This window comes from Perissodus microlepis, chromosome 23 (genome assembly GCF_051167445.1).
Source record: "Perissodus microlepis isolate ML-2025 ecotype Zambia chromosome 23, ASM5116744v1, whole genome shotgun sequence".
Classification (NCBI taxonomy): Eukaryota; Metazoa; Chordata; class Actinopteri; order Cichliformes; family Cichlidae; genus Perissodus; species Perissodus microlepis.
The window spans coordinates 36,047,464-36,059,889 of NC_140482.1; the positions used below are offsets into that span (position 1 = coordinate 36,047,464).

At 38.8% G+C, this 12,426-nt stretch overlaps 1 protein-coding gene across 4 annotated transcripts in view; it reads right to left on the reverse strand.

Annotated features, from left to right (window-relative positions):
- Positions 1 to 12,426, reverse strand: part of suco (SUN domain containing ossification factor) — a 41,828-nt gene that overhangs the window by 15,556 nt on the left and 13,846 nt on the right. For 3 of the 4 annotated variants that reach the window (XM_084922700.1, XM_084922699.1, XM_084922702.1), the window contains exons 2-10: positions 7,562 to 7,676; positions 5,280 to 5,381; positions 3,909 to 4,228; positions 2,995 to 3,135; positions 2,456 to 2,642; positions 1,392 to 1,503; positions 857 to 984; positions 560 to 627; positions 349 to 456 (exon numbers count right to left, since the gene is read on the reverse strand). In XM_084922700.1, coding sequence (XP_084778826.1) covers positions 349 to 456; positions 560 to 627; positions 857 to 984; positions 1,392 to 1,503; positions 2,456 to 2,642; positions 2,995 to 3,135; positions 3,909 to 4,228; positions 5,280 to 5,381; positions 7,562 to 7,676 — 1,281 coding nt within the window. The remainder of the gene's footprint in view (positions 1 to 348; positions 457 to 559; positions 628 to 856; positions 985 to 1,391; positions 1,504 to 2,455; positions 2,643 to 2,994; positions 3,136 to 3,908; positions 4,229 to 5,279; positions 5,382 to 7,561; positions 7,677 to 12,426) is intronic. The other variant, XM_084922701.1, reaches the window with a different exon arrangement.

Genomic DNA, 12,426 nt, shown 5'->3' on the forward strand with positions numbered 1-12,426 from the left:
GCTTTAAATGAATGTTATAGTCATAATAACAGAAACCCAGTGTGGACAAAAGTATTATGTCAGTAATTTAAAAGAACATCCCTTTATGAAGCTTTGTGGTTACCATTTTTCACTGCTTGTCAATGCAAATACTACAAATATCATGGTTAAGATAACGAAATGGCCATTATGAGATAAAAATCAGGAACATGCCGTTATGAACAGGGGAAGTAAATGGTGTGGCATGGGGCTTACACAGAGCTTTGTCTGCTATAACTGTCTGACAGCATGCTGAGTGTAGTTTTTCAACTGCACACTAGCTTAAAAGGAGAAAACAAAACAAAAAAAACAAAAAAAACAAGTGAATACCTGTCACTGATGGAAACTAGAAAGTCTTTGGGTGTAGATGAGAAAAGCTCAAAGTTTGCAATGTCCAACTGCTTCACTTGAATAGGCTCACAGAGTTCTATTACAAACCTGTAGAGAAGCAAAAAAAAAAATACATAAAAAATAATTAATATAAAACTTTTAAAGCTAAAAATTGTGCTCAGTTAAACCCAACCATTATTGTGGGACCCACCAAATTTTGTTGCTGCATGGATTTAGCATGTATAAGTCCATATTCTCCATAAGAATAGCAGACGTGCTCTGAAAGAAGAAGAAAAAAAGTTGAATTAAAATCCTACCGTCACCCCAACATTGTTAATCTTGCTTGTTTCCTTTTACAATTGCAGGAAAAATGTGACAAAAATGGTTTCATGCGTGCTTAGATGTCCGGTCTCAGCTTAAATGCTAAGCGAACAAGTATAAAGTCATTTCACACATCTGTTGACAGATGCGTTTGTGTGTAGGCGGCAGAGCGTGACGTGCGTCTAACCTTGGCCTCACTGTTGGCAGAGAGTATCTTGGCTCCACACTCTACAGAAGCATAGTTATTCTTGAAGTTTTTCTGGACCTTCTTTGTTGGATGGGGGCTGCTGCTGGTTGAGGTATGGAGAGACTGACCTGGACAGAGAAAGCACTACATTAGGTCTCGAGAGCCTTGAAAATGAGTGGTGCCAAACCGCAAAGAATAGACATATTGCACAACATGCATAAACACATGCTCCACTGACTGCTGCACACAGTGTGCATAGCGTGAAAAGGAAGGGAAAAAAAAGAAGGAAGCTATACAGGAACAGAACATAAGGAAGGATGCAACCGAGAAAAGACGCAGCATACAAACGGGTAGTAAGTAGTCTTCTTTACAGAAGCAATGGCATAAACATGTTGTGTCACAGTCAGATTAACATCAGCAAGCTATTTTTGAGATGCCCGAACCCAAACTTAAACAAGAACTTAGTTGTTCATGTGACGTGTCTCTAGTCATCCCTGTACGAGCTGTCTCGTATCTGTACAATAAATCCACATACTTTTCTCCTTTTCCACCTCCATGACTTGCTTCTTCCATTCATCAAAGGTAGGGATGTCCTCTTTGCTGGGCACAGAGGGATCAGTCTCCCTGGGAGTGTTTGTTTCCCCTGTCTGAAACATACACACAGATCCAGACTGTAAATATCAGACACCAAATAATATGCAAAAATATTTACATGGTGGAAGAAGTGAACCTTGAATTTCTGTTAACAAGGTTACTTGGCATCAGCGACTCACTAAGCAAGTACCTTATTATACAAGCATAGTGTGTGGTAGAACAACTAAAAGATGCCCATCCTCTATTCGTGGTAGTAAAGCTAGCCCGTGGCGACTGAAGCACTGAGATGCACTGAGCTGTGATTAATATTTTGATGGATTATATAAGTGCCCCTTTGAGCCTCACAAGAGAGCCTGATTCTGAAAATCCACAACTCAGACAGCCTCTTACGTAAAACACCCTAACAGCCCAACAAGAGTCATTGCCAGCCACATACAGATTAGTCATCAGATCTCAGCTCCAAATCAGCAAAATGAGGTACAAATACACTATGAACACAAGCCCTCCCATCCTCTGAAACTAAATACTTTCCCCAGATACAATCGTCCTTCAACCATGAAAAAGCAACTGACAGCAGGCTGACTCAACATTTTCAAACTGAAACATTCAAATGTTGCCCTTTGCTAGAACAGATGTGCATGCCGAATATTTATAATGTTCATGGCCACCTAGACGGCAGGTTTCGGAAAGTTTTGCAGTCTGTGCGGACAGGTGGACTTACTCAACCTTAGGCCACCGATCTTATTATATCGAAGCTCAGTGCTCATGTCGTTGCAGTTGTTCCAAAATAATCTTCTCCCTCAGATCATATTTCAGGAACATCTCACCTGAAATAAGGACGTTGCCTGTACCTTGGTCTAAGTTTTTTCCCCCCACCACGTGTCCAACTGTCAAATTTTCCATCATGATACCAGCAGTTTTGTAAAGCCTCAAGCCATATGCTACATGCGATTTGCTTCTTTCACAACAGAAATAACAATTCCCAAACACCACAAAGCCTCTAACCTGCTGTTTTTTGTGTTGGTGGTGTGAGGTGTTGCCCACTTGTTCCAAAACAGACAGCCCATCTTCGAGCACCTCACGCTGCTCTTGTTCCTGGTCCACTAGGCCTGGAGTCGACTGAATTTCTGTTTCAGGACCAGAGCTGTGCCTCTGATCTGTCTGCTGGTCCTCTGTGACAGCCTCATCCATGCTACATCACAGAGAGGGGACCAATGTGGTGTAGAGGGAACAGAAAGAAATGGACAGGGGAAGAATAAAGGAACAGAAGGGCATGGAATAAATATAAGTTTAAGGCTATGTCGAATATGTGAGTTAAAAAAAAATAATAACAAAATTGAGTTTGACATTTTTTAAAATCCTTGGTTGGAGCAGGCAAAACAAAGAAGGGAAATTTTTAAAAAATAAATAAATAAATAAATAAAAGCAACATTAAGTAGAGAGCAAGGCCAGCGGTCGATGGTTGGGCACAGCAGAGAGGTGTAGCTTGTACCTTCATTATCAGTCTCTGTGCTTTGATTGGCTTCTAGTGGTTAGAAACTCACCTGAGGAGAGGGCTGCCAAAAGGGGAGCTTTCACAGGTTGCCAGTTCGGGGGGAATGACCCCGCACTGTGAATCAGAGTGCTCAGCAAAGACAAAGCTGTCTACTGGGAATTCATCTCCTGCACTGGCAACCCGCACTGCACTGAGGGAAAGAAAGGACATGGCGTTTACCACACCTCCTTACACTGGGGAAGGTAGACAGGAGGGTAGGGTGGAGGAGAGGGCGGGATGGGGACAATGGGGAGGAGATAAACGACACAGAGGCATGAGAGGGGGAGGGAGAGAAAAGGAAGAGGGGGGCAGAGTGGTTGGCTGCTGCTGGTGGCTAGCTGAATAGGACGAAATGCTGATTGAAATGTCCCAGTTCTGAATACAGAAGATACCATGGGAAGGACATGTTGTTGTTGTAGGAGATATTTAGACTAATCTGGGTCAAAGTTCCAGGTCCATAGGGATGATTCTCTTTATTTTTTTAAACTTCCATTACAAAAACCATTAGAAAAAAATAAATAAACAGTCCCTTGCTCCAGCACAATGGTCCATGAAAAATAACTGAAACATCCATGGGGTCAGATCTTCTTTAGACTCATCTTCTAGTGTGTGATGAGTTGCTTTGTGTAAATAATTGTGAAGAAAAAGCAACTGAGGGAAACATAAGTCAAACAAAAATACCAAAACACATTTGCAATGTCTGACATGACAATAGTGGCACTGAAACGGATTACGTTAGACCTGGACTGTCGTGAAATTGGCTTTAACCTTAAGAAGAACAACATGTTCTATGGGTTGTTTTTTTTTTTTTTTTTAGCAATGTAGGATTAGAAATTCAGTTCTCCAATTTCAGTTTTGTGGTTATAGCCAACTTCTCTTGAAAGACACCAGATCATTGGCTTGATGAAGTGAATCTGAGCTTACCCTGTGTGGGTCAGCCCAGCACTCTGTGAGGTAGGTTTGTTTTCAGCTTCATCGGGGGATGTGTCTGGGTTTGAGTCTAGATTGGGAATTGGTTCACTTGAAGTCTCTGCTGGGGTATCTGTGGTCACTTGGCCATGTGCTGGAACTGGTTCTGGAGTGGCGAGCACTGGGGCATCATGGTCGTGGTCCTGTGTGTGAATCTGCAGGCCCAAGTCAGCCTGGGGATCTGGGGTAGGTTCTGGCTCAGGGGCAACAGGTACAGTATCTGACTCTGGGTCTAGCTTTGTCTCTTCCTCTCCAGCTTCTTGTGGCTTCACAGTCTGGTAACAGAAGAAAAAGTACATTTCTGATTAGGGCTGTTCGACATAACGACATATATTGGATGACGATATAAAAACATCTACCGTTTCATTTTACGCTATCGTTTGTTTCGTGGTGTTGCAAAATAAACGTTTACGGCAATATTTTTTCATCGTTTTGATGGTCATCGTAGTGGTTATATTTATTTCTTAAAGTTCTCTCTTTCTCTTATATTTAATATAACCACACTTCAGACGGACAAGCGCCTGTTTTTATGTGTTGTCGTTAGCAACAACGACGGTAAAACCATCGCTGTCCGCTTGTTTATTCTCCACATAAACCTTTCACAATAAAGCTCAAGATCCTGTTGAGACTTTTCAAAATAAACTGAATCACGTGAAAGAGTATGCAGAGTATCTACGGATGAGAAGCAAAAAATAGCCGTCAGGTGCTAAAAAATAAATAAACCTTAGACTCAAACATTAGAACAGGCTTTTCCCCGCAGCATGTCGTGTAATAAATACTCAAAGAAAATGGCGGCCTTTACAACTTATGTCTAAAAAAAAAAAAACATAGTTTCATGCATCAGTTAAAACACTCGACTCCAGCTACATGACGCCCAGCTGGAAACACTTCACGCAAGTCGAGCTGCCCGAGATTCACAGAATTTACAGAAAATGTTAAATTTTTGTGATTTATATCGTTATCGGACGATAGATGTCTTATATCGGGATATGAGATTTTGGTCATATCGCACAGCCCTATTTCTGATGCAATTTAACTGCTCACCTAGATCAGTGCCATCAGATTAAGATCAACATTATTTATCATTTTCCTTTTCCAGTTCATGTGTTTGTGTCCCACATACATAATATACTTTTAAGAGTTTATGGTGCACACTTAAAAGCTGAGCTCTGCCTCACACTCCACCTTTAAGGTATTTACAACCTCAATTTCCCTTTTTATATTGACACTATTTTTTTTAAAGCTTGCCTTAGTATCCTGTTCACTGTAACTTAACTTTTTGAGCGATACTCTGGAAAACTTCCAATAACTGATGTGTCTTTTTACCTCTTCATGGTGTATGCTCTGTTTTTGTAGTTTCTCTCGTGCTGCTCTCTCGGTCTCTAGCCCCATATCGTATGATGTGTGTGTCTTCCACTCTTCCACCACCTAGGAGAAAATGAATAATAAGAACACAGGATAAGAAATACAAGTTAATGACATTACTGGCATTGTTACTAGATTGAGTTTTATTCTAAAAATTAGTTTTTTGTATGTAAAAATGTCAAAAGCAAAAGGTCTTTCCATCTCCTGATGTGAAAAAGCCTTTTGTCGACGGACAAAGGCAACATTATAAGGCTAATGACCGACTGCCAGGGCTGCTGGCAGAGCTGTTTGTTGTTGGACCTCAAACAATGATTCTTTTTCTTCTGTGCCCACAAATGCATACCAAAACTCATTCACTTCCCCAAATTATCATTCATTCTGATACTCACTGACACATGAATACAGAGAAGCATTTCAATTTTTTTTTTTTTTTTTTTTTTAAAAGTGAGGCGATCTACAATTTTCCTCGTCCTACTTCGAATGGCTGCAATGACAATGACACACTTTGTATGAACTACTTTCAGTTTAGACAATATTTAGCCACGAAAGCCTGAGAAAACATGTAGAGCTTCAAGTTTGAACCCACAGGGCAGGTCCTAACCTAAATCACATCAACCTCTATGACTGATTCTGCAGAGCAGACCAGGTTCTGACAGCATGTAACTGGGCTGGTTACTCAGCTTTGTGAGTAACCATTTACCTGGATTTGGTTCCACTTTTCCCCCACGTATAATTTTAAGTCTTGAGGAAGACCTTCACTATCAATTTATAGTTTTTAAAGTTAAACAACCAATGCCATTTTTCCTTTCATTATCTCCTACCCGTATAGAGTTTACAAGCCCCATTTTCTGTATTTCTGCATAAATATAACCTAAAGAAGAAGAAGGAAAAAAAAAAAAAGCATCTTTGACTTTGAGTTCCACACAAGTGCGATTAATAGATGAAGATACACAAAAATAATTACACAAAAATATACAAAATAATTACAACTATTTTGATTAGGGACAATGATTATATTGCATATCTGTGAGTGCAAGAGTAATTGAAAGTGTAAAATTATGTTGTTTTTCATCATAAATGAATGAAAATTTAAATTGTCTATTTTTTTCTTTCCAAAATGCAGTGTCATAACCATCGATTATTGTCTGCCAACTACTCAGACTGTCATTTTATTAATCTTATCAACATTTGATGGTGGCAGATGGAACAGGAAGTCTTGGCCTGGATAGCCACCGACTACACTTTGGATAGTCTCAGGAAGCTATTTTTCAATGTGTTCCCAGATAAAGTCTTCCGGTTCTCTTTGTGCTTGTTAAGTCTGATGTAATTAGCCATTTTCAGATCCAAATACTCTTTTGTTTGCCTAAAGCAAAGATGTTCAGAGGTACCATTCATGTTTAAAAACAGCCCAGATTCACTAAACTCCATTAAAGTGATCAGCTGAGCCGTTCTTCAAGATGTTAGAAGGTATTGGTAAGCTATAGTTACCTAGTTGATGTATAAAGATGGGTTGTGATTGATGTAAAGAAGAAAAAAGTAAATACTAGAAAGATTTTGGAGGGTTTTACACTAGTTGACACATTTATCTGCCACTCAACAGCTAGCTGGGTATCTTTAGGCTATTATAAACATCGCAACACTGGCAAAGTATTAATTGAAATACAGCACTTGTGAGCCATCAGATCACAGGAAGAAGATAAAGAAAATAGGCAATAAATCCCAGAGTGTCTGATATGATCCTACCCAAAAATATATATAATTATTAATTGCTGGAGGGATACTTCGAAAATGCTCCCTAACCTTATTTGTAAAACAGGAATTTTAGTTGGGCAGACAGTGATCCACTTCTGACGGACCAACATATTGGTCTCCAGGATATCAGTGAGTTTTTAAATGAGTTAGCTTAAAGGTGTACTCCATTTAAACACTGCTAATTGAAGACTTTCCTACTCAGAACAGCAGGTCACTGAAATAACAAGAACCTTAGCCAAAAAAAAAGAAGGGCCTTGGAGCCCAAAACTGGCTTAATAGGTGCCAACTTAGCAAACACACCAGCCCATTTTTTGTCAACGTTTACTGGGTCACTAAAGTTCATGACCCAACTCCCACAGATGGAACTTGGTGTTAAGATGACCGTTTCTGTTTTTCACATTAAGAACGATTATACAAGTCTCCAAATTGTAGTCTGTTACAGTTGTTCACCAAAAGCTGAGATACATGAAAAGGCCAGAACTTCTACACACCTTGTTTTGCGTGGAGTCCTGCTCCTGCTCGAGGACATCAGGATCTTTCTCCTGTCGAGGCTGACCTGAGCCGGACAAGCTCTGCTCTGAACAATAGACATGTTGACTAGGGTACCTGAAAGACAAACAAGAGAAGATTTGTTAGAACATTTATAAGCCTTTATATACATTAAAAAATAACCAAAAAAAACAAAAGAAGGATTACTATAGAAATACTTAGGCTAGCCTAAGTAGCCTCGGGGGAAAGAGCCACTCACACAGTTAATTAAAGCACTGACTATAGGAGAACAAAGAAAGCTTCGAGTACAGGAGAGCAAAAGTAGAGATTCAAAACAAGGGCTAAAACCAAAGGAAGGACTCCAAATTAAGTTACAAGGAGAGACAGACAGGAACAGAATTGCATGAACAAAACAGGGTAAACCAAATTCCTTTTGTCATGTGTATTCTTATAAGCTGCTCAAGGCAAACTATTTTCTTTGATTCAAATTTGGCTCAGGATATTGCTGTAATTCTTTTAGCCATCTGAAAGTCAAGTTAAAAAAAAAGTGTAGCCTGAGCACTTTCTGCACTGCTTCTTCGTGTATCTTGTTGTCAAACTACTAATGCCTATCCATTTAAACACGCAGGTGTTCTACACCAGCTGTTCTGAAAATTTTGCTAATTCGTAGCTCTTAATGGTGTCGCATTAAATCACAGACTGTGAGGAGAATAAAAGTACTTTTACTGAATTGACAAAGTTGCAAAGACACACACTATTGTGTTTTTTTTTTAAGTTACACAAGTTTCATACTTCATGTGAAATGAGCATTTTGTGAGATATTGAGATTCCCATAACTCGTGGTTATGTTCACCAACTTCCACCAACCTGCAGCGTGTTCAAACTCACATAATCTCAAAAATTACTGGGGTGGGGTGGGTGGGTGTGTGCGTGCGAGTGGTGGTGGGGGGGCACGTTAACCTATCAAATGAATGTCAACTGCAACAGTAAGTTAATAAAAAGGAGATCAAACAAGGATGGAAAGGTTATGAAACCACAAGACCAGAGCTAATAAAAGGCAAACAAAGCAAGAGACTGAACAAAGAAACAAGGCAGGGAGGCAGGAAAGATAGGCACAACTGTTTCTCAGTTATTACTATATTAGTGGAGTAGAAATGAAAAGCAAAATGAAACAAGAGGTATGTCTCAACTGTCTTAACAAGTTAACTTAAGCCATCTGTCAGTTAGTTGATATTATAACAGGGTGAACAAGTTAGTCAGCATACAGACTTGGAGCCATTCATTTGGCTTATAGATTTAGTTAAACTGAATGGCTTTAGCTTTAAAGAAATAACTCACATTTGGGAAACAAAACAGAAAACTTAAACTGATTAAATAATTTAGTTCACGTCGGTGAAAAATCAACAAACCGTGTCAAAGCTTCCAATGTAAGAAACCACAATATGGAAAGTGCCTGCTCATTTAAACTAGAGCTCATGTGCACTTATGAAAGTAAGCATACAAAGCTCAAACCTGAAGCATAAAAACACCCATCAGTAACTGTTGCACAGACAGACAGAAAGACACAACTCTACTCGCAAGTACCATGTGATCCTCAGGCTGAAACCGTTACCCTTGAGTGCTCAAATGTCAGGAGAGAGCGAAGCACATGGACAATCATGTTAGCGCTCTGTCAGCCTGGCTGTCAGGAGTAAGGAGATGCACAGTGAGCAACATACGCAATCACTGACAGACAACCATCTGTGCAAGTCAGTGTCCTGTCACTCAGAGAGCCCTGCCAGCTGTATATTCTATGTTTGAAGAGATTAAATAGACAAGACAAAAAAAAAAAAAAAAACATGAGAAGAACATCTTTTGAAAGCTTTGACCCCTCTAATATAATCATCTCGGGCACAGACATTCACCAAACCTTCTGTTTAGGAAGGTCAGGCAATAAGAAGCTGGCTTAAAGGGATGGTTAAATTAGAATGTTTCTCTTTCAGATATTAGAGAAACTGAGGTCTAGTGTCTTTGGTGGCAGGCCCGATATCATCAGGCGATATATGCTTTTTGCTGATTTATCAGTAACAGCATTCATCAAGTGTACACAAACACTTGATGCAGCAAAAACACAATCAGCAGATCTGAGCAGAGTTGGGCAGAGTGTAAATAATTACATAATTCTAAGGGAAATCTGTTCATGCTTTATGGTGATCGACTGAATTCTCACTTTAAAAGTGAACAAAATAAATCAATAAAAAAAAAATTAACAAACCCACAATCAAATATCATTATCACATCAGTATAATAATAATAATAATATCATTAAAAACAAATGCTATAGTCAGTCAGGCTCTACTGATGGGATTCACCAAGCCCCAGTATAACATGACTGATGCGAACATTTGGTGATCTGATAAAGTGCTTTTTTCCCCCCAATATAACTGAATAACATGTGTTATCTACAAGTCCTTACAAAAATAAGTGCAACAAATTTAAAAGGGGATCAATTTAGTAATATAACAAAGCCATTGTTAATAAAGATGACTCAGTTTATTACAAAATGAATCTCAGCCCAGTCTATGGTTTTACCCCAGTTTAAATATTGGGCAGAGGAGCAAAGTGTTAGATCTGTGCCAGAGCTCAATTCTAAAGAGTATTAAACTCTAAAACCGAGGAATTAAATTTACTGTTGTTTTAGAAACAGGTTGCTACACAAGCATATTTTAACCACATTTGTTAATTGTCATTTCATTTATTCAAGTATGACAGACATCTTATCTTGTTAAACAGAAAAATTTATAGATCGCTCTTAAATTAAAGTCATACAGACTCATTGACTCTTTTGTATGTGGATTGTTCATGCTTACAAGCATTGCCATCTCCAAGCCAGCAAAAACCCTGACACAGCTGTCAAAATGAAATGATGAAATATGTGTACGGACGTATATGTGTTAACACCTCGTAGTGTAAGCGTTCCCCCAAAGGTGATAAAATGAGCCACAAAGCCAGAGGGGGAACCCTAAGAGCCAATCACTAGACAGACACTAAGGAGTAAATATGGAGCACAAGCTAATGTATCTTCCTGACTAAACTTAGATCCATAGCTTTAAGCTATTTTGTGTTACGTTTCAAATGTCTCCTGTGACCCCTTATAACTCAAACACACATGAATGTAAAGGGAAGACATCGTCCATTCAGTGACGTCACGACATTATGTAACAGACCATTCGCATATCTTGAGGTCAGCGTGGCATCCATGTATGCAACAGGGATGATTAATGGTTTTATCCTAAAATACTTTTAACTTCAATTTTAAACAAACATGAACGTTCATGAAAATATTGATTCGTTACCCAATCATCACAGGCTGACTAAAGAGCAGAAAAATCATTAAAACACATGTTTAGTCAAGTCAGAGCTACTCCATGCCTTCAAAAGCTAAACCAGTGTTTCACACACAGACACATATGAATCATAGATGCCCACACAGTCAAATACAGACTCTTTATCCTAATATCAAAAAGGAACAAAATGTACTCAAAAATCTTCTGAAAAAACAAAAATTCCAGGAAAATCCATGCCATGTTCCTGACACTGACATGCCAATTCATTTTATTTTGGATTATAATAGACTTCTGTTAAACTTTTCAGGCTACAGCCACCTCAAATCGCTTACCAGGTCCTTGCCTGCAAAACTCTTCCATACTCTTTGCAGTGATGGTTTTTGTTCCCTTATTTCTCTTCCTGTACATAGTCGTAAAGCTTGTAGTGCAAGCTTTTCCTAAACCAATCAACTGTTGCATTGCAGATCTATTGAATCACATGTGTGTCGAGTCAAGGAAAGAATCTGACCAGTAAAGCAGAATCAATAATGGCATTGCTAACAATCAGTGAAAACACATCAAGTCAACATGCAACAGCTGTGCTGTGCAGCTTCCTTTTGGTTGCTTCCACCTTTTTAGTCTTCGTGACTTATCCAAAAATCATTTATAACTTGAAAGTGCATGTGTGGCCTGTAATTACACAGAGACAAGCAGTCGATCATGAGATGGAAGATAAAAGAGGTTGTGTCTGAGTTAAGAGTCTGAAAGAAAACAAATAATCAATATAGCAAAAATAGGAGTAAGATGAAGTAATAATGTTATTTTCACTTTCCCTCTATGCATGTATTATACCAATTCAGAAGCTGAAACACAGTGCAAACCCATCAATTTAACATATAAATCTTTAAATGTGCATCTCACACCAACTGTACTTTTATTGTTATAGAGGAAATAGAATAAGTGACAGGTACCAGATAATTTTGGAGTCTGAGCTGTCTTTTTAAAACAAGATCCTGTGTGGTTTTGGTCAGAAACCTTCAGCTATAAGACGCCTGCAGCTTTGTCCTTTGATTTCTTGACTCTGCATGATCTGCTTACGTAAAGCCGTTCTACAACTGCCACAAAGCCTTAGAATAATTTCAAATTTTGCAAAGATCGGACATCCTCTGGATACTTTGCCAAGTTCTGATATGATTATTTCCTTATTTTTGCCTGATGAAACCTAGACTTTTTCACTTTCAAGTTTCAGATAAAGACCAATAAGGTCAAATGGAAAAGTAAAAAAGGTTCAGAAGTGACTTTGCAGCTGCTGCTTCTGTGCAAAGCATGCTCAGTGATGCATCAACTAAACACATCAACTAAACACTGCTTGTTATCATTTTTTTTAAAACTATCATTCAATCTCTCAGATAAGCTCCCTTGTGTAAAATGCAGATGGGTGACAAACAGATCTCACAGTACACGTCTGTGCATAAACTACCTTGATCATGAATGCAAATCTCACAATCATCCACAATGTGACTCACTGGGAAAATGTTTAAAGGGAAACTTGCAAAGTCATA